At 35.1% G+C, this 22,586-nt stretch overlaps 1 protein-coding gene across 8 annotated transcripts in view; it reads right to left on the reverse strand.

Moving 5' to 3' along the window:
* The window catches only part of CCSER2 (coiled-coil serine rich protein 2), a 60,976-nt gene that overhangs the window by 29,767 nt on the left and 8,623 nt on the right, over positions 1-22,586 (reverse strand). For 6 of the 8 annotated variants that reach the window (XM_030452765.1, XM_030452760.1, XM_030452758.1 and 3 more), the window contains 5 exons: positions 16,145-17,621; positions 15,126-15,328; positions 4,640-4,730; positions 1,241-1,403; positions 576-771 (listed from right to left, as the gene is read on the reverse strand). In XM_030452765.1, coding sequence (XP_030308625.1) covers positions 576-771; positions 1,241-1,403; positions 4,640-4,730; positions 15,126-15,328; positions 16,145-17,582 — 2,091 coding nt within the window. In that variant the 5' untranslated portion in view covers positions 17,583-17,621. The remainder of the gene's footprint in view (positions 1-575; positions 772-1,240; positions 1,404-4,639; positions 4,731-15,125; positions 15,329-16,144; positions 17,622-22,586) is intronic. The other 2 variants (XM_030452763.1, XM_030452766.1) reach the window with 1 other exon arrangement.

Consider the following 22,586-nt stretch of genomic DNA (forward strand, 5'->3'; position numbering starts at 1 on the left):
TGAAGTCACCAAGCATTTACCAACTCTCACAGTTTGGCACGTTTGGAGGTGAAATAAAAAAAGTCTCTTAAAAGCTTAGGGCAATTCAGTGATTTCATAACCACAAGGGTTAAATCTGAGCAATTCCAATAGAAATGATTTGGTAGAATTTTCTAAGCTTTCTGTCAAAACACACAGAAAATAAGGAAAACAAAGCCTTAAGAAAAGCTATTACCACTGTCTTGCTGAATGCAAGTTTGATTAATGGGATGGATTTGATTTTTTTAATGTATTTATTTTTTTACTCTCAGCTTCTTAGGGACTTAAAGAAAAGACTTCCTTTACATCCTCTTTTTTTAATCTAGCGTTACTTCCTTAGAGAAGAAGATTAACAATATTAAATATTTTTTGCAAAGTACTGAAAAATCAGAAAAAAGCACTATTTTACATTGCAATGAAAAGTTCACACTTTTATGAACACTATAATTCCATGTATAAAGGAAATTACAATAGCCTAATAAGGCCAAACAGAATATTAGCCCACCCACCTACTCTCCAAAATACTTTGTTGCTTTTGTTCCATTTAAAAAGCTCACCTGGTGCAATAATCTCTTCAGTTTCAACAACTGAGTTTTTACAGCTGTACAGTCTTGGACCATGTGCCGAAGTGTCATTTCATCAAGCATCACAGTATTCTCTGACAAGCCCACCAGCTGTCTAGGAGCCTGGTAAAAATTTGGTGCTCCATAACTTTCAAAGCGACCAACAGGAGAATCTAGGTAGTCTGATCCCCTTAAAATAAAAATAAAAAAAATAAAAACACAGTGACAACAAACTTGAACTAGAGAGCATTTAGTAAAAAAGGCAGTGTTACAGAACATGGACTAAATTCACATATTGTGTTATACAGAAGAAAATCAACTAAATCAGAAAATGTCAATCCTTAAATGCTGGGCTTTCCTTCCCTCTTGCATAAATCTCTCAGAGTAAGAACCACAGTGCCAGAAAACCAGTTTGCTCATAAGGATTTCTATAAACTCTGTCATCTAAACCAGACCATAAGACCTATGGGATTAAATTTCATTTAAAACAAATAAACAAACGAAGTAAAAAGCTGTGCACACTCACAAACTGCAAAATACAAGATTGTGCAGTGTTTTTCCATGGAATACATACACTTATAGAAGTGAGCACTTTTGTGTCAAAAGACATTTCTCATCACAATATTTTAATTGTCTGTCAGAAAAGAGGCAAGTCTTACCTATTCAAATCATTTTTACCATGGATATAATGATCAGTGTGCCCTAGATGATAGTGATCCTGTGTATTCCACCGTTGTTGTGGTGCTCTTTTCCAGAATCCTTCCTGGTGTTGCCTAGCATTTCTGTCTTGTCTATCATAACGGCTCATATTTTCACATTCCTCTACAGAGAACATAAGAAAAAAAAAATGATCACATTTGTTCCTAACACCTGGTAAATAAAATATTTACCATGTGCTAATAGCAGATGAAGTGTAAAATCTGTGGGGTTTTATTTTTTTAAACTGATTTTAAAAAACAACAAAAAAAACAAAAAAAAACAACCCCAAAAAAAGAAAACATTGTTTGGACTGTCAAGTATATTCCTGAAATGTCCAATCTTTACTACTATTACTATTATACAAACTTGTTAGAAGAATAATCTGTAGCAGAAGCTATAGGATTCAGTCTTAACAGTATTTCAGATTTAAGTAGAAAACCTTTTGGAGGCAATAAGGTTAAGGGTAAAAGAAAAAAAAATACTGAAGTAACGTTTTCCTGCCTTACTTACTGACAGGATCTTCTGGCCTTTAAAAAAAGTTCACACAAAGACACAAACACAGAAAGAGGACATTGTAGGAACAGGCCAGTACTTGACACCAAAACAGAACAGTTTCATTGCTTAAAAAATATATATATATATCTCATCCTGATAATCTTGGTTGTTTTTCAGTTTGTGGCACATTTAATCTTTATTTTACCTGGACAACAGGAATGACTTTAAACAAACAAAAATAATCTCTTTAAAATACTAACTTCTGCAAAGCAAAGACTCCACAATATTCTTCCACAAAAGCTGTATTTGGCAGCAGCTTGCAAAGCACCAGAAACAAAGCCAAAACAACTGCTAGCCGTGCAGTCAAACGCAGCAAAAAGTCATTAACTCTTATTCTAACATTGCACTTTCTCCTTCACTTACCCAAGGAGTTTTCCCTCACATTGTGAGTCCTTTGCTAGGAGAACAACTCTGCACAAGAGAACATTGTTGTGCTCGGCTGCCTACTCAAGACATAGCTGCGCACAAGACGCTCACAAACAAGGCCTTCCTTCCTTCCTTCCTGCTCAGCTCCCAGCCTGCGTGGTGTTGGGAAACGAGCCCAGTTTCACCCTGTGATTTAAAACTGCCATTCCTCACTCACTGCATACTTGTGGAGCTGGAACAGTTTCTATTAATAGTGTTCAAGCAGCATCTCAGACTCCAGAACGAAACAAGGAGTTTGTGCAGACCTGGAAAGTCTTAAGAGGTTGGCAGCCGAGAAGTCACACGTTATTAAGAAAGAAGTGCTGGCAAACAGTGCTGCTCAGTAGGATTACAAATTCAGATTTTATCAGCTAGTTCAATAGCAAAAGAAATAGGTAAGAAAATACTGTTGTTCACCTTAAAGTAACAGATTTCTTTTCCTACAGAATCATCCTTTTCTACACAAAAATTCAAGTGGGTCTACTCAAAATAACCCTTTAGTAACACCTAAAGGTGTTCACCTTAAAGTAACAGATTTCTTTTCCTGCAAAATCATCCTTTTCTACACAAAAATTCAAGTCTACTCAAAATAACCCTTTAGTACCTTTATTATTATGATTCTCAGCCTTGGAACATTATTTTGAGACACTGAATAAATACAAATTAAGAAGCTAGTTTTGCTTTTTCAGGTGATCATGTTTATAAGGGAAAACCTGGAGGTGACTTTTGAATAATTTTCAGACCCTTTTTTGATAAAATTCCAGTGATTTCAAGATAAGAAGCAGAGACACCCAATTTATGAAAATGTAATATAATATGGAAACCAAAGTTTTTTAAAAGTCAAAAATAATAATTAGCTAATGTTTATCACAAGTCTCTTCTCCTGAACCAACAGCTTACAAAGCAGATGGCCATACCTACAAAACATATTCCAGCTACACAAACATTACTGGTATTAGCCATAGAAATGAGTAGATTTAAGTTTACTGAACTGATGCAATTAAGAAGTGAATTACAATCCTGTTTAATCTGTTTCTAGATTAAATGAATAACAAACTTTTTGATATTTATGTGGCAAACATTCACCTTTAAAATGCATGTCTTTTTAACAGTTTTCAAATGAATAAACTGAAATGGAATTACTGATGCAGAGTCAGTGCATGTCATAAAGAACAAGGAAAATTATGTGACATTGGTTTACCCTGTAAAATGTTTCACAATTTTTCTCAACAAGATTAGAATTACCATTAGTGGAGGAATACTCAGGTTCATAATCACTAGTACTTCAAGCAAACATCTAGATTTGATCTTTCATCCGTTCTGCACACAAATCTGGGCTGAAAATTTGAATACTAGTACTAATGTTAATACAAATACTATGGAAAACTTATTCTGAGATTCAAAGATCATGTGCTGCACTTCATATTTATTTACTCTTAGTTTGGCTTCATCTCTGACACTCACAGAAGTCTTCATCCAAAGAACTGAAAGGATCTGGGAAAGAAACTGAATTTCCCCAATATTCAGCAGGCAGGTGAACAATAAACCAAAAAAACAAACAAAGCTTTTTTTCTTCCAATGTCTGTTGGTACTGGGTAGGGCATTCCAGTGTTCTCACTCCCAATGTTTCTGTTCAAACGAAAATCTATGAGCCTCCTCTGAACTTTGAGGTAAAGCTAATACCTATGTTCACATGACAGTGACAGTTCTTAAGAGTAGTTATAAAATAACCAAAGGAAATGTCTGAAAAAATTCTAGACTATCGTTGCAGAAAATGTGGTGATAACTTGCCTTACTTAGTTCATTCAGGTCTGGATTTGTATTATTTTAATGGCATCCAGACACCACTGTCCTCACTGTGAAAGGTTTGCCATCATTCTCACTGACAAGAGTGAGAGACTTTTTGAAAATTTGTATCTTCCAGTTACCTGAACTGTACATAATGTGTTAAGTGGCTATAGAAGATCACAGATTTTGTAGAAGAAAACAAATAGTTATGTCAAAAATACTTAAATTATAATTTACCAAAGCTGAAAACAACATTATTAGCATTTTCTAATATAGCTGAAGAATAAGACTGGAAGACTAAAGTTTTAAATTTAATCTACTAAAATAAAAAAGAAGCAGCATACAACAAGGTTGTATTTTTATGTATATTTTATATTAGGCAGTAAATATTTAACTGTAGAACTCTTCAAATGCAAGAGTTGTATTTGGGGAAACAAATATCATACTTCCTACACTTCAGAAAAGAAAGAGTTGATAGTTAAAAATAACCCAAACAAACAATTTTAAGATTCAATCAGCTTATTAAAACAGAAATATGAACAACACAACTCAGACTTCTCTTAAGCCCACAATGCAGTTTCACAATAAGATTGCTTGGCTCATTTACTAACCCTTGTCATGAGGTGGGTCTTCAGGAAGGTCCACATCAAGCATGAGATCATCATCTTCAAGATCACACGAATCAAGATTATTCAAGATATCCTGCAAGAAAGAAAATCTAAGATACAGGTGTTTTCATGATATTTCAGTTAACCTACTGATGCAAAAGAGTTTATTTCAATGCTTTGGTTCCATTAGTGCTGTAGATACACCCAATATTGTCAATAGCCTCTTCTCTTTAGAGACTAAGATTAACTTCTGTCAGGGTCACCTATAAAATCACTAATTATCACACTAATATCATACAATAAAAATGCTAGACGAAACAAAGATGAAGTAAAACAGCTTTCTGCTTGATGGCTACACAATAGTCCAAAGGTTTTTGCTATTCATTAATATTATGCCTATTCCTTAATTAGAAACATTTAAAAATTATTTTTGAAATAATTTTTCTCACCTAAAATTCAAAAATAACTTTTTCAAAAGAGAAGATGTTAAATTACCTTGCTTTAGCTCTATTATTGTACTGATCAAAAATCCATAACATTATTGAAAGGAAGAGGGGAAAACCTATATTATCTTGGCTTTCTGGGGCAACATATCTTTATAATACACTATTATCAGCACTAAACTCTGCTGCCTTTTGTCTCTAAGATCACAGCTCATGTAAAACTCTAAAGCAACAAGCAAATTGTTGTGCTGCGTGGGTAGGCTAAAAGGAGAAGAAAAATGCAATGAAGTGTTAATACTCAACAGGATTATACATATTCTATATAGTCAGTCAGATGTATTTAAAAATCAACCGTAGTGTGAGCAAATAAACTCATTGTTTAAAGAACAGAAACCAACTTTATTAAATGAAGAAAACTTCATTTAATAGCAAAAGTAAGAAAAATAAGAGGTCAAGGTTGCAGAATCTCTAGGCTACTGAGCAGTCAGATTCTGCAAGCACCACGTTGCCGAGAGGTCAAGTCAGGCAACAGAGTGACACTTCAGAGAACCCAGATTCTTTTTAGTTCATTATTCACAGAAAGCTGAAGTTATAAACACCAAGTGATTAAAACACAAAGCAGTGTGTTACTAAAGGAACTGTTAATGGCTATACAGCTCTAACTCGAGCTCCATTTTTCCTTATCCCACAGATAAGTTTCTCACTGGTTAATAAACTGGTGATTAAATATTCAACAGAATACCTGCATACAAACTATCACTATACTGCAAAGTAATATGCATCTCGAAGTCTACCACTTGTTATATTCCCTTTGTCAGAGCCTCTAGGTGAAAATAAGAACATAAACTGTTCCTCCAACTGCCTTTCAGCAGTCTTCTGATAGTCTTCACAAAAGAATGCTATATTTGACTACAAATGAAAGAATATTAAGATTTTTTTTTTCTTCCTCATGATGCAGAACACTGAACATTCTATATTTCTGCAGAAGTGATTTATTGACTTAGGAAGGAGGGTATGAAATGAAAACAGTTAAGATGGACTTGGTAAAATGTAAGCAATGTAAAAGAAAGATGGAATACTTGAGACAAAAGCACCTGGTTTTGCCACATTTCAAAGTCCTACTGGAATATTTTTGTTTATATAAAATAAGTATTTAAGAAGAAACAGAAAGACTAACATTGTGAATGCAGGTCCAGGAAAATGTGAGTAATAATGAAAACAGCTATGGAAAAACTTCTACAGAGAAACTGAGGCCATTTGAAGGAAATGTGGATTTAGCATTTGTAAGGGCAAATTGCCTGTATACATTTACTTCTGTTTCCATTAATTTACATTTTTTTCAGGCATTAGAAGATTTTTAACTTTTTTGAAACAATTCTGCAAAATGTAGGTATGTTTGAGAGGCAGATTTGGCTTATTAATTGATAAATTGTTTCTATGCCATGATTTAATCTTAACAATCACTATGAACAAGCATTATTGGCTTCTAAGGGGGGAACTTTCATGAGCATAACAAATATCTTACAAACTGTATCCACAGTCATATAAGAATGCTGAAAACATTTGTCACTGCTGTGTCAAAGCATTTTAAAAAGCACAATATAAAAATGTAGTTTCAGAATGTTAACTAATGTATCTAGATGAGCCACTTCACTATATTTGTATCAGAACTTCAGAAGTCTATTGATGTCAGAGAAGGTCAGCATTTGAGATGCCAAACATACTTTTCTGTCAACAGCCCATTTCATTATGTTTCCCTAATTATAGATACATGCCTGAACCACACTCAGGCAACTCCATTCCAGAACACACCACTGTGCATATGAAGTCTTTGCAACAGCTGGGCCACATGTTAACTCATTTTGGATTTGAGTATTTCCCAGTGCTACCTACTTGGGAAACGTGATATGACAGTAGATGTCAGTAAGGTGATCTTCAAACAGCTGTAAGATAAAGTTCAGGTTTCATCAACACCTTAGCACTTACTATGAATAACTGGTATAAAACTATGTAAATTGAGAACCCAAGAGCAGGCAACACTTACACTGCATAAGCTGGTCAAAAAAGAGAACAGAGATTAATAGAGAGGCAAGTAAGTTAGGTCTTGCTTCCACTAGTAACCATTCTGAAGTAAATGGAAAATGCAAGTAAAAGCTCACTTTTAATTTAAGCATTCCACAGTGACTACTTAACTTGAATATATATATACACAAATTTCTTCAGTCAGGTTTTCATGTCTTCCTGATCTTTTCAGTCCTACATGCACAATTTATTTGATCTCAAAGGAGACCAAACGAGCATCTGCACATAGATCAGCTAACACAGCAGATTACAACTCCTTAAAATCTTCAAATAACAAAAAAATTTAGGGAGGGATATCATTGTCCTGGGGAGAAAAATGAAGCTATTTAAAGTATGTATACATTTTGATGTGTATCCTAATTTTATAGCAAAAGATCACATGATATCTACACCATCAGTAGATAAACACCTTTCTGGCATGCCTGGTTTGGTACTACTGCTCACATAGCACTTTCCCAGGTTACTGTTAATTCATTTGTAGAAGTTTTACCCAACATGAATGTAATCTCATTTAGTACAAAACTTTATTCTTAAATCTAATTGGGTATTATAAAAGGTAAACATGCTATGCTACTTCCACCACATATTTTCAAAGTTGTTTACTTAAAGAACACAACAGTAATTACAGGTCACTTTGTTGAATGACAGCATATTATGGCATGCTCTGTTTATTTTGTCACTTTAATCCCTTTGAAAAAAAAATCAGCAATAGGTTAGAATTAGACTTCAGACTTCTTTTTTTTTTAAATCTTAGAGTACCACATTGTATTACTTTGATTTCCATTAGTTAAAAGATTCTTTACTTATTTTTGACAGCGTTAGTTTTTATGGCCAAATTTTAAACTCAATTTTTCTGCACAAGTTGGCTTCAGGTTTTCAGTAAGAGATTAAACAATTTCTCAAACTGTTGAAAGAAGCAGCAGTGATTCCTCCATGTAAAACTACTTCTTTGGGTTTTGTGTGAAAAAGATTACATGCTATAAGAAAGCAGGACATTTAAACTTAGATAATCTGACAGTTTCCTAAAATTGGTCAACTTTAGGTATGGGTAAAAAATGTTGATATGCATTAGCCTACTCATGCAGCACAACAAACTTAGAAGCTATTGAAAATCTAACTGAAAATTTAGAGCAATTTAAGAAGTAGCTTAAAGAATGACATTTAAACCATCCTAAAACTAAAAAAATGTGTGTAAATAAAATGTGCTCTATTCCAAGACACCTTACTTTTCCAGGTCTTTTACTAGAGTTAGAAAAACATTTTAAAAATACAATTTTACAGGAAAAAAAAAGTCACCATAAGTCTTAGAAAAACTAGCATCTCTGTATTACAACTTTCTTAGCAATTCTAAACTAGAAACACAGCTGTCAAAAGCTACCGAATCATTTAAAGCAGACAGGTCCTTGTGACATTCCACAAAAAGAAAAAAAAATAGCAGTCAACATCCTGGTCTGATGCCACCTTCATTCTGAAGACCCATTGCAATAAAACTTCTGGTGTCTGTGTTACCATGACAATGAAGTAACAATGCTGCATCTAACTTTACTCTGATGCTATTCTTTAGAACAGGACCATAGCAGTGCACTGTACCACTAGTTGCACTTTTTATTGCAACAGATTTTCATAATTTCCCCAACCTATCACTTGGCAATGAAAAGGCAAATGTCTTTTTGAGATCGTATTATTCGCAAAAACATTGATAAGATTATACCTTTAATAAAAACTTTCCTCAAGTCCAACAGGCTTAAGTATTACAGAGTAAGCAAAGCTTTTTCTGCTTCAGAATTTCTGGAGTTGAGAAAAACATCACAATGCAGCCTTGACACACATCTCAGTAACCCAGCTGCATCATAAAGCCTTACTTACTGCCTTTAAGAACCAGCAGTAATGAGGCTGAAAAGGAAGCCAGCTAGAAAAAACATTTTTTCCAGGATTTACTTGAAATAAAAGTCTTAAAAAGATTGCTAAGAATACAAAATCATCAAATTAAATGTTAATTTGTAGGATGCTAATTCTGGACAACAGAAAACCACCACAAAATAACAGAAAGCTCTCAAATTAGTTTTATGAAGAGAAACCTGGGTATGTCACCTTAGAATGTCAAAAAATACCTACTCTAAACTGAACCTGGCCTACATGCATTTGTTTCATCTGTACTGAAAGGTGTAACTGTAATGCATCAGAAGGGCAAACACTCAGAAAACTGAATGGAGAAGGAAAAAATGAAGCTTTTGCAATAATTTCTCCACAGTTTGAATTCCTGTTGATGAAAAGCATCACTGTAAAATATGAAGAATTTTCTTCATCTTTATATGATATATATATGAAGATATATATATGAAGATTTATATAAAAATATATAAATATATTTTTATATTTATTTTATAAATATAAAAAAATAGACAACTTTTAGTTACAATACTACAGCTTTTCTTAGATGACATTTTTGTTACATGTAGTGTATCCAAGTATTTTTACTTTAAAAATATCCATCAATTGCCCTGCCACTACAGCAGAAATAGCCACAAAGAAATCTTACACGAAAAAAAGTACTAAGGCATCAGAGTATCCCAGATGAAATATCCTCATTTGTAGTCATGTCTCTGCAGATGTTAAGAACTCCCAGCTGGATGCTTCTGTCTTGACATTTGAACACTACAGTCATCACATGGTTGTTCTTTCAAAACAGAATGCCTTTTACAGTCTACAAAAGGTCACTCACATGACTGAAAGTAGGGATTGTAGCAGTGAATTGGCATAATTTTGGAAGAACAACAAAAATAGACTGTGTTTATGAGATTCTCTATGGTTTCATGTTCAACATGAGAAGAAATTGTCCTTTTTCAAATCTGAAAGTGATTAATGTCTCTAGTATCACTGTGGAATATGACTTATGCTATACTAAGAGCACTGTAGTACTGTTTCTTACTTAAAGCATTCTTTTGCAATTAAAATCTCACTGTGCTTCATGCTCAAAAAAACTAGCAGCTTTAAATGCATGAAAATTCCACAGACATTTTCACACTTGTTTTCTATGCAGTTCTGTATGCTACATCACTTCTGGCAAGATGCCATAAGTTAGAAAGAGTTTGGATTTTTCATTATGAAAAGAAAGGATGAAAAAAAAACAAAACCACAGAAAAAAGTTCAACAAGCCGAAGATTAGAATCAGTAAATGGAGAGAACTAAAGGAGAATCAGTCAAAAAATTCAGGCAAAATGAAGATGTTGAGAGTAATACAAAAATTAACAAAATTATCATTTCAAGTACTTGAGGTATGAAAAAAAGGAAGTAGTTTTTAAAAACCAACACAGAACAGACTGGGTAACTCAGTCATCTGGCATGCAGCTAAAGGGTAACTGAAAAAGTAGGTCAAATATGACTCTGATAGTAGAAGAGAGAAAGACTATACTATACTATAGGGCTGAAGAGAAAAAAAACCAAAACACAGTAAAAAATGTCATAAAAAGAGATGAATTACCAGAGGGAAGAAAAAGGCAGAACTCTGCAGGATACCAAAAATCCCACAGGAAGGGAGCTATTTTAAATGCTATATATTGCAAGTCACATAAAGCATAATTAAACAAATATTTCATTACATTTTTCATCCTCTGTAAAGGAAGGTTGCCATGACAACAAATTCAACAAGAACTTTGCTCTGAAAGTCCAGGACATTTTTGTTTAACTATTTGCTGTAACAGTCTTAAATTAAGATTTATTATTCTTGAAAATATTTTCTAGAAGCATTTTATGTTCTACCTGGGTTTTTTGCAAGGAGATAGGAATTAATTCTTAGGTTAAGGGTTAGTTTCTAAAGAGCAGCTATTCTGGCTGCTTAGGTATTTTTTAAATAAAATGTTAGGGTACATGAGAAATCTGAAATTCAATTGTATGATGGAAACAAAGAAGAAAACCAGAAATATTAACAATTCCATTAAGACTTCTTCAATTCACTTTCAAAACAGGCATCACAAGTTCAATGCTACACCCACAAAGAGCCTTCCTTGACTGCCATCTAGCCTCTGGGAATGAACCTAACAAAAAAGACACTGAACATGAGGGAAGCAACTCCACCCAGCTTCCTGCAGAATTCCCACAAAATTTCAGAGTATTTCATAATGATTTGTTTTAGCAGGCAGATGATTTTAAATAGTTTCTTTTTTAGTATAGAGCACAATACCAGAAAGTCATCAGCAGTATACATGAATAGTGACATTAAAGCAGCAGAGGCTGAGGACTTCCTACTCTTTCTGTTTTCAGAAAAGTCTACTGATAGCAGAAGTTCAGATTGACTTCTAAGTTTAACTACAAAAAATGGAGCACTTCACACTATAAAGCAAAATGTAATTGCTATGGATATTCTTACCTGGCAAAAATAATTGTGAATGATTCTTGCTGCACTGCCTTACACTTGCATTAATAGTGTGAGGTTCAGCTTACAGGGAAACAGGGAGGGAAAGACCTTGAGAATCAGGAGAAACTACAACTTAAGCAGTTTATTTCCTCATAACATCAATGTTACCAAACATCTTGGATGGCACACCTGCTCATTTTTAGGCACCTGTAAAGACAAATCAAAGACAACCTCCTCCACCTCCCCAAATGCATTTCAGTTTGGTTTTGTAACTTGCACAAGTACATTTGAAAAACCAATTAACATATGAAATACTGAAACTGAGCTTTGTTTTCAATTTTAAATTAATTGCTCAATTATTTTAATTTCAAAATCCAATTCTAATAGAAAACCTCTATCAGCCACCTCATAATTCCTATAACCACCAGCAGAGAACATCACAAAACCATAACCTCAAAATTCAGAGGAACACCATGGACAGGGCTGCTATAAGGAGATGAGTTAAGTTTCCTCTATACAGTAATTTATAATTATACCCTAACTAGATTTTTGGTGATACCTGAATACAACTGGTTACACAGCATTAGTGTGTTCTATTCATATACAGTTTCTAATTAAAAACAAAGCAATCCTCTAAGACCTCCCAGCTATTTTCAATTCATTCTACTTTTGACCAGTCTCTAGGTGAACTGCAGGTAGCCTCCTATCACAAACTTGCACTGTCACAGCATATTCTCACTACATTATCACAGATAAATTTCAACACTGTACCAAGAACATAAACACAGAGTTACTGTTTACTCATAACCCCACCCCATTCATGGGAAAATGCCAAATTTCCAGTTTCAAGGAAGATGACAGTAAGAGTTAAGGTGTAGATGCAGTTGATATGCAATATGGCCTGAAGGCTATGTTAAGTGTTACTGAAGAGGGCCTAAAGTGCATCCCATATTTAAAATCCACAGGACCAACAAGACTGAAATTGGGTGTACGTATTTCATCCAGAGGGACTGAAGGTGTGTACTACAAAACAATGACCCCAACATGTACAAGACACTGCCCCTTCCCTAAATTTCTTACATTTCACAAGTGAAAACAGTTTGGAAAAAGATTCAACATAAATGTTCTGTAACTTCTTAGGACACAATTTTAGGTAAAAAGGAAACTATGTGCCAGTCTAGGTATTTTTAATCAAGACATCTGTAAAAAAAAATTCAAAAAATCTGTTTGGAAAACCAGTTAGATGGGTTAGATTTATGTCTCTAATTGATTTACAAGCTTTTATATAATGTTTTTCTTGTTTCTACTGATAGCTTTGGAAAACATTAAAACTTTTAAGACAATTGTTCTCCCTGGGTACATGTTTACCCTGCTCTCTATGGCCTGAAGATTTCCTAGGAGTTAGAAAAACAGTGTGTGACTTAAAAACTCAGTAATACAGTTAGAAAAAGTACAGTTATTCTGTTAGAGTTACTCTGAAGTCCTTTTGTTACTGGAAAGTGATATGACTTGGTAGAAAACAGAAAAAAACTTGAAAAAAAATGTAACAGTGGATATGCAGTTTCCAACCCATATAGGAAACATCACTTACAACATAAGAAACATTAATTTCTAACAGTATTTATTCTTGTATTTTACACAACAAAAATCAGCTGCTGCTCCCTCCAAATTCAAAACTGTCATTAACAGATACCACAAATGTAACACAGGAGTACAAGTGAAGTTGCCTTCCTTGATTTTACTAGCCAAAACAGCACGAGAAGATTTACTGTGTCAATTCTGAATCAAGAAGCTCTCAAAAGCATATATGCTTTCCCATCCCAAAGGAAAAAAGATAAGTTGCCTTAAAAGCTTGTTCACAAAACATCCTGCCTCTCAAAGCAGTATCAGAAGAGGTCTGTGCACTGTAATACACTCATAAAGCCTCTTAATATTTGACAGCAGGGACAGGTACATAAGACAGGAAGATGCCATCTTATTAAGTAATTCAGTTTCTTTCTATCTGCCATTGCTATAACAGATCAGCTCTGATGCTGAAGACCAGAGTGGTGGTGGGAGGGCAGGCAGTGGCTACATCCACTTTGAAGGCAGTACCTCTGAAATCAGTCTCTGATTTCATGTCACGTCCTTTCTCTGCCAAGAACAGCAAACTGCCAGCAAGCAAACTCTACCAAAAGAATGTCCAAAGAACCTTGCTAACAGAATATACTCAGACTACAGAACTAAGCATAGAAACTTGTAAGACAACTAATCATAAAGACTGAGTTATGCACAGCAGTTGCACAGTTTCCCACTAAAAGCTTAATTCTGCACATGTTCATCAAGGATGGTGTCCAACCATTTTAAGATGTACTAGTTCCAAGGGGCAGTCAGGTGTGCATTAACTCAAGCACTCAAAATTCTTAAATCTGATACTTTATCAATTGGATTTTGACACACAGATATTAATTGTTTTAAATTTCACAACACTAGAGGATGGAAACTGCATAATTCAATCACCTATCTCCCAGGAATCAAAACATTCAATGTGCTGACTAATCACAATAATTATTCTCAGTGCTTTCAGATCTGATTTTTTTAACCTGTCTTCATACTCACTGCCTGCAGAGTAAAGAAAGAATATGGATCTAAATCTTACATTAACCTAACCAAGAATATAAATCTCTAGAAATTAAAAACTAATAGAAATTCTTCTACATCTTCAGAATGAAAATTGAGCGTGCTTTATCTTTAAGAATCAAATGTATCCTGCTTTCTACAAAAACCAACAAGCACAGGAAAAACAACACACAACAAACACCACCACTAGAATGCAATACAACACCACCTCTAGAAGGCAATACAACGAAGACTTCAAAGCTACAATTTCTCCTCAAAACCCAAGCTGACTGAAAATACATTTCTGCATTGTAAAAATGCAAGCTGCTTTTCCAAGCTGCATAGTTACCACAAAGCCTGAATAATGATGTCTGAACTCTTTGTATGAACTACAATCCCAGGATCATAATTTAAGTCAGAAATCAAACAACATGATAAGCAGGTGAAAATGTATCAGGAATTTGTTTGTACAAATGTATAAAAAAAAGGTTGTTATGCCTTTTGTGCTTGAGGCATGCAAAGAGTCCTGCTATAGTGAGCTAAAGTCAAGCACCTATTGTAAGGATTCTGTGCTTCAACACAGGCATCAAAAAAAACTTTGGTTCAAAAGGGTTATAATGTGTATACAGTATAGAAAAAAGATAGTGGATGAAGTCATATAGGCAACTTATTTCTTGCCTCTTCACTTCTAGGTTTAGAGATTGGTAGGCAATACTTAACCTATAATTTGCAGAAATTAATTATTTTGTTATTTGTGAGCGCTACTATGGGCTTGTTTAAGTAAGGACCCATTGTGTTCTAACTTGACAATAAGGAAAGTAAGTGTATATAAACAGCTTTGCCAAAGTCATCTGTTCAGAACCAGGAGTTCCTAAACAAGAAATTCCAAAAAGCTATCAACTACAGAGGAAAGAGGAAACAATTACCAAGTAAGAGATAAATTCTGTTTTAAAAATATAGTTAATGAACTCAAAGCACTATAACCGTGCAAGTTATGCATATAAATACATACTATGCTGTTCATTTCTGAAGATTCATAACTTCCACAAGGATGGACACTTCCAATAGGTTCCAATCCTTCTTCATCCCACATGTATGTGCCATCAGAGCTGTCAGATGGAGAAAGCTCAAAAGAGGAACCAGTTCTGTAATTCATCTCTGGAGAAATCACACTCTCGGCAGTACGCTTTGTGCTTTCACTGTTGTCATCCACTGCTTAAATAAAACAGGAAAAGTCATGGTTTCATAAATAATCCAATTTGCCAGAAATAAAAACTAATATGTGCATTATTTGGGCTTTAACTTTTCTCAAACTGTACTGTAACAAAAATCTCAAAGCACTGTACAGTATTGTTTGCTCATCCTAGAGAGGAAAAAAGCTTTAACTGTTTTGGTAGCAATAACTACGTAGTCTTCCAACCTACATCTTTGCTAGCCTATCACACTGCATTAATTCCTCATTATGAAAGCTACTTTCTAGAATTCTGTAAATTTTTGAACATAAGATGGGTCCAAAATTAGATAATTTCTCTCAAAACATGTGTGTACTTTGAAAAGCCCAAAGACTATAAAATATGGCTTTTAAAAACTTGTATCTCTTCCACTAATTTTTAAAGAATATAGCACACCACTGAAAAAAGAAAGACAGATTTCATTAGATACCCTATGCTTATTCCCACTACTTAGGTGCCATTTCAGCTTTTCGCTGCCTACAAGGGTGGGAAAGGGGGCACTGGGAAAGCCATTCCCTCAAAAGGGGACAAACAAGATTATCAGGAATCCCACAACCCTACCATAGACACGGTTAAAGGATCTATCATCCACTCCTATCCCAAAGAAAGAGCTCTTCAAAGTCATGTCTGGGAAAGGTAACCATCACACAGAAAAAGCACTGTGAGAAATTAAATGGGTGAGCACAGCCAGGTTCTGCTCTGAAACATTTCACAAGCAATGGGTAATTTACATAAAATAACTTAGTTACAGAATCTTGATTTAGTATCTAAAATTTCAAGTAGAACATAAAGCACTTACCAGACACATTTATATCAAGCCAGTCATCAGCATTACAGCAAGATCCTCCACTTTCCTTGAGAGAACTGAATGGCTTGATAGATGTTACGCTCCTGTGCTCTGACTCCTGCAGACAGCTCTCCTTTGGCTGTATTTGAATAGTTCTGTTTGGGTCTTCTATATCTATGAAATCATCACTGAAGTCTTCACTCAAATCATTTTTTTCAGAGGATGACAAAGAAGATATAGAGATTTCATCTCCATCATCACTCATACACATGACTTTTGCCCCATGTTTTCCCATACTTTCATGCAGGGCCTCATCAGATTCCGTTCTTTGAGCACTGCTCTCTCTAATACTGTTTTTCTCAAGTGCTCTATTTATATTTGTTGAAATGTCAGATTTCTCCAGGATAGGTGTGTCAGGAGTTGTACTTTTGCTGTCATCCACAATATTCCCAGCAAACTGCTGCCTGGTAGGCTTCAGCAGAGAAGGCCGACTTAATCTGTATCCAAAAGATGGTGCTGACCCAGATCCATTTGACAGTGGGGACTTCTTTGAACAAGGAGATGATGTACCAGAGGAGGGCCTGGTAAATCCATACTTCATAGGTTCATTTCCATTTGGTACATCCAACAGACGTGTATTTCTTGACAACAAAGTTGACCTCTGAGATGTCCTGGCAGCTAGATTTTGGCTATGATAAGGCCTTGTAAGATCCACAGCTTTGTTAAAGGAATGTGATCTGGTTAAAGATGCAGTGGGAAGGAAAGAATTCTGAATGGAATGTGAAAAACTTTGTGATCTTACCATTTTTTCACAGGAAGAAGACTTGCTACTGTCTGTAGATTGTGCCAGGCTTTCTCCAGAACTTGTCCTTGTGGTACTGGAATTAGCTCTAGGTCTCTGCAACCCTATCACTGGCCTATTTCCATAAAATCCATTTAAATGGGATTTTGAAACACTGAATCCAGAATATGAGGTTCTCCCTGACAGGGTACCTTTGGTGAATTTTGCTGAACCAGTGAGTCCAGGCAAAGACTTTGGGTTTAATTCCTCAGTAGGAGACACAAACATACTGGTGTGCTTTGCTGATTTTGAGGCAATTGAAGTACTGTTCAAACCCACCCTGAGCACATCATTGCCCAATGCTCCTTGAGACTGAGAACACCTTTCAGAATCGATTAATTTTTCATTACAATTATGCTTAGAGTTGGTCTCTCTCCCATTTTGATCGTGAAGTTGGTATTTATTTGATTTTTTCCAGTTGAAAGAAAAGGAAGACATGTGAACAGTGCCATTGTGCTTGCTGAAATTTTGGCCACCATTATTCCCCGCTAAACTATCAGCTGTCCCATTTGGCACAGGTTGCAAGACACTTCCTAAAGTTTTCATTCCATATTTCGGTAGCCTGGAAACCAAGGATGTCCTGATTTGATTTTGATTTTTTTCTTCCATGAGCTATTGGGTACATTGGTCCTTACAGGGTGATTGAATCTAAGGAAAAGAAATAACATATTAGATTCTGTATCAGCCACACATCAATCAACATGCTTTCACACACATTTACATCTGTTTACTACATTCCTGTGCCTAACTGAACCATGATAATACAAAGCAACTTGAACAAATATTGTGAAAACCAGATTTTATTCTTCAGATAAACTGCCTTTTTTTCTCCCCTTCCTTTTGCAATGTATAGAATAAGCTTTAAAAAGGGGTTTTGGTTTTTTTTTTCATTTACCTATTTTGAACAGTAAATTGAATTTTTCAACTGTATTACAATTATTTTACAGTTGACTGAAAATTAATTTACAGTTGATTGACTATTAACTGACAATTAACAGACAATTTATTAAATTACATACTTAAGACTTTATATTCTAAAAAATCCCACAAATTTAACACACCACTGATTTGTGGTCAGCAATGTGGAACTGCAAAAAATATAATGTAAAATTTGATTAAAAGACAACTTTTTGTAGGTTTTTTTTTCAGATTCCCCATTGTCTATTATGAGATTCAAATTATTACTGATCATCCACCTTCAACAAAGCATTTTTTTTTTCCAGATCTTACTGATACCTCCAACTCAAGATGAAAATTACTAGTAATTTTTTCATTTTTCTATGGAAACTGTAGTGTCTTTTGGCCATCTTCTCATTCATGTATAAGGGCAACAGTCGCACAAGGTCAGTGTTAGTAGGGGAATTCAAAAGTTCTGCTTCTGTGCTGTGACACATACCCACATAAACTTAGCTACAAGTTTATTCCTTTCTATCTTGTATTTCAGTACCATCCACCTCATTTGGTTGGACTCTGATTTCACAGGTCCTTTCCAACCATGACTGTTCTGTGATACTGTGACTTGCAGTACTGGGGACTCCACTACACTTTATTAAAGATTAGATTTAGCTCATCTTCTAGATAAGTCATTCTGGTCTATGTTACATCTTTGCTTCCAAAGAAATTGCCTTGAGAATTCCCATCTCCTTTCTTTGATATCATAAAATCAGGGAATTGTTTTGGTGGAAAAAGACCTTTATGACCATTAATCCAACTGTTAACCCAACAAAGTCCACCACTAAACCATGTCCCTAAGATGTCCCTACGGCTTTTTGTTTCTTCCACACTCAGCAACACATCCATCCTACTGTATCACTCTTTTGTACAGCATTTAGTGTGCTGTTTTTCCTGGCTATACAATATGAACAACTTGCCCAAGTGCTACTATGTGCATAATACTATGAACTATTTGTCCAAGTCTTGCAGTTGAGACAATAAGGCCTTGAGAAGTCTCAGAGTTTCAATGCTGCAGCTGAAGGCAAGGTTTCACTCTAGGGTTAAATTCTGTTTGCAAGACCAGAATTCTGTTTCTTCAAGACAGCTGTAGAAGTGTAAAGGATACCTTTCTTTTGCTAGCCTGTTTTCGTAAGTTCTACCTGCTGGTCTTGCAATGGTGTCAAGACAAAAAGTTTCAGTAATTCTTATGTTATTCCCTGAAATCGTTAGCCATGTTTCTCTTTACAGACCTACACACAGCTGGCAGAACCGAAAAAAAACATGCAGAAAGTAATCTTATAGTTACTCAAAGTACCAGAAACAATTTTGTGTAACCCAGCAAGCACTACTTTATAAAGTGAGTCACTTCCCAAGCTGCAAGACCTAAGAAACACTAAAGTTAAATCAAAGTGGCACAAAATTCATGCACACCGAGGTACCCTTAGGAATTTCTAAGTGAACAGTATGACCCAGAGCTGTACTTCTGGAAGTGTATTTACCTGACAAAGATACAAAGAGAAACAAATCCAAGACTTGGGTTTTTAGGGGCTCCTAACCCAGTGAAAATGTCAGAGTCTTCATGCCACAACCGTCAGCACACAATTCTAGTTAGAAGCATACAAATTCATAGTTTTCAAGTAGCAAGGGAACTCTTGTACACCAGAGACATAACCCTCACCTACACATACAAAGAGGAGCGTATTTCCCCTTGACAACAGCAAAACATCTAACTCGTTATACATAACACCTATCTGTATGTAGGACTTGGATGGCTAATGTTAGACACTTCAGAAACACTGTGACCAACATCAGCTCCTAAGAAAAGCATTGACAGTGTCTCATTTGTGTATCTAAACCCACAAATAAGAAACTTGCCTACAGTGCACCTGTATATCTTGCAAGTGAAAAAACTGCTTTAATATCAAATGTCAACCTCAAAGATACTTACGTCAAATACATAAAGGCAGAAATTTTTTTTAAAACCCTCCATAAAAAAAAGCCTTTAACATTATGAGGCATTCATTGGCCATAAGCATCATATTGCAGATACATCTAAACATATACCAACAAAAAGGCTCAAGTCTTGTAAAGAAATCTTCCAAATTAAAAAGTTAAATTAGAAAGCTGCTAATTTAACTTTCATGCTTCATGGAGAATTCCCTTTTCGCATCTGTCTATCGTCTCTTAGGTGACTGCAAAATTTAAATGAGGCTATTTAATGAAATTACTTTAATCCTCTAAGTGCTGCAAATTAAAAAGACCTTTCAGATCTCTAGGAAGAGTGCTTGCTCATTTATCCTTAATTAGGGAAAGACAAAATATTATCTTTAAGGAAACTGTACACTGATTGCTTCCAACACTTCAGATTAATAAATTAAAAAGACTGCCTAACTATTTATTACTGCTGCAATTTTAGGTTGTATTTATTTGGTGGAAATACAATGCTGACAAAAAAGCCCAGGACAACAACTTAACAGTATGTTTGGCAGATATCACTTTTCCCAATAATTTTTTTTTAATTAAGTTCTCTTATACATCCTCAATCTTGGCATATATTTACTACTAGAAATTACATTACTGTAAAAATGAAATTCACTTCAAGAAGTATAGTACCTACAAGTCCTACAGTGCTTTCTGCATCCCAGGAAACTCAGAAACAATTTCAGTTGTATTCCACTAAAGAAATAAAAAGAAATTGGAAGTATTTTTAGACCTCTGCAATCTATGGATTTTTAAAAACAGACATTTTGGCAGATTAGCCTTACATATTTTGCCTTGGGAAATACATTATCTAGTGCACACAAGCCTAATCAGGAATTAAACTAATTATAAAGAGCCTAGTCTTCCACAATGATCCAGGGAAAAGGAATTAAAACTTACAACCCCCCCTCCCCCCTAAAGTATAATCCAAATTAACTGAAAAGCTGTTACATCCTTACATTCAAGGATATTCAAGATCCTGGTGATAAGCAAAAAGGATATACATTCTCATTCTCCTTTGTGTTTTCTGTATACACATACAGAATATATACTGTCTATATACTTAGACCTTGAAAAGATCCTTAGATGCTACTTTCAGCTCACAAACACAACACTTTAAAAGTACTTAATTCACAGACAGTTTCAGTAACACCAGGAAGACAGTCACCTATGTATTAGCTTCTCAGCAAAGCTTGGTCTTGCAGCTGAAACCCCACCCTACATGACGCAGAATTATGTTATTGAAATCCCTATCACCTGAGCTGTCAAAGACCTAACAGCATTTTCAAGTTTGAAGCAAACTGCTATGAGTGGGACCAAATTCCCCTCCTATTCTTACAGCAATGTGGAATAAACAGCTGCTGGATGAAATGTGTCAGAGAGACTGCTGACAAACAAAAGCAATTCTACGGAACTGCTATGCCAACAGTTTCAGATTTATGTTTCATTCTTTTCAATTTTAAGATCACCTAAATAAGAAACAGAAATACTGCGTAGCTATCTTAAGATTTTTTTTTTTTCTTACAGTAACCTACTTCCCAGTATACAGAAGTTTGGGGTTTTTTTGAGGCAGATATAAACATGTCTGTGTAACAGGATTGTGCTGGAAAACTCAGATATTCAGCGCTACATCTGGATAACAAAAATGGTACCTTCCTGTAGGTCTGCAAGAAGCTAGCAGCTACAGCAGTACACAAGATTCCTTGCCTAAACAGAAAGATTATGTCCATAAATGTCGACTAGTTATTATTAATAATATTTTATTTATTTATTTGGTGTGAGCAGACTGATATTCAGCTCTCTGAGTAAATGAATTATTCATATTTCCGTCATCATGTGCTGGATGTTACTGAAGCAAATGATGCTTAATGACCACGTTTACCAAGCTAGACCTTATACTCCTACTATTTGCCTTCTGCAGAAGGCCTAAGAATTAAGACACTGGCTAATTCTGCTTGTTTGTCTCAGTGACAGGTGATATGAAGCAGCAGTTCACTAATATCACATGTATTTATCTTGCCAACTCTACAGTGCTACAATTTTCAGTGACCTTCATTCTTACTTCTAGAGAACAAAATCACATTTCTTCAGAATGGACAGGAAAGTGAGAACATCCTTCCTAGGATAACCTAAATTATCTCCTCTTCTGAAAAGCTTACTTGGCAACAGCATTGTATTAGGGCAGAGAAAAGAACTGTTAACTGCCAAGCAGTGCAGAAAAGGAGAGAATTATACCCTTGGGAACTGAAGAGCAAAGGTCAGGCAATGAACAGATCACTCAAGGCAGGCACAATACAGCACCTAAGTAACAATTATATCGTTTTCTGCACCACGCTTTTAGGAGGAGAGCCCTGCTGAAATCAGGCACAAGACCAGTTCTTCAAGGTGCTATGGACATGCTTTCAGATAACAGCTCCTAGCATCCCACTGATTTTCATGGTAACTACCACACAAAGAACAAAATACACTCACCAATTTGAAGAAGATTGTAGTTTACTTCTTATTATCATCTGTTGAATTTAAATTTACAACACAGTTTTTGTTAATTTAAATTCACATGTATTTCAACCCTGTCCACTGTTCATGGCTTATAAAAATGACCTCTCTACACCTTTGGGTTTTGATGCCATAGTTCTTATTCATTTATTGTTCTTTTCAGGACACACAGGTTGCAGACCTTTTCACTGATAAATGGTGAAA

This window comes from Calypte anna, chromosome 6 (assembly GCF_003957555.1).
Source record: "Calypte anna isolate BGI_N300 chromosome 6, bCalAnn1_v1.p, whole genome shotgun sequence".
Lineage (NCBI taxonomy): Eukaryota > Metazoa > Chordata > Aves > Apodiformes > Trochilidae > Calypte > Calypte anna.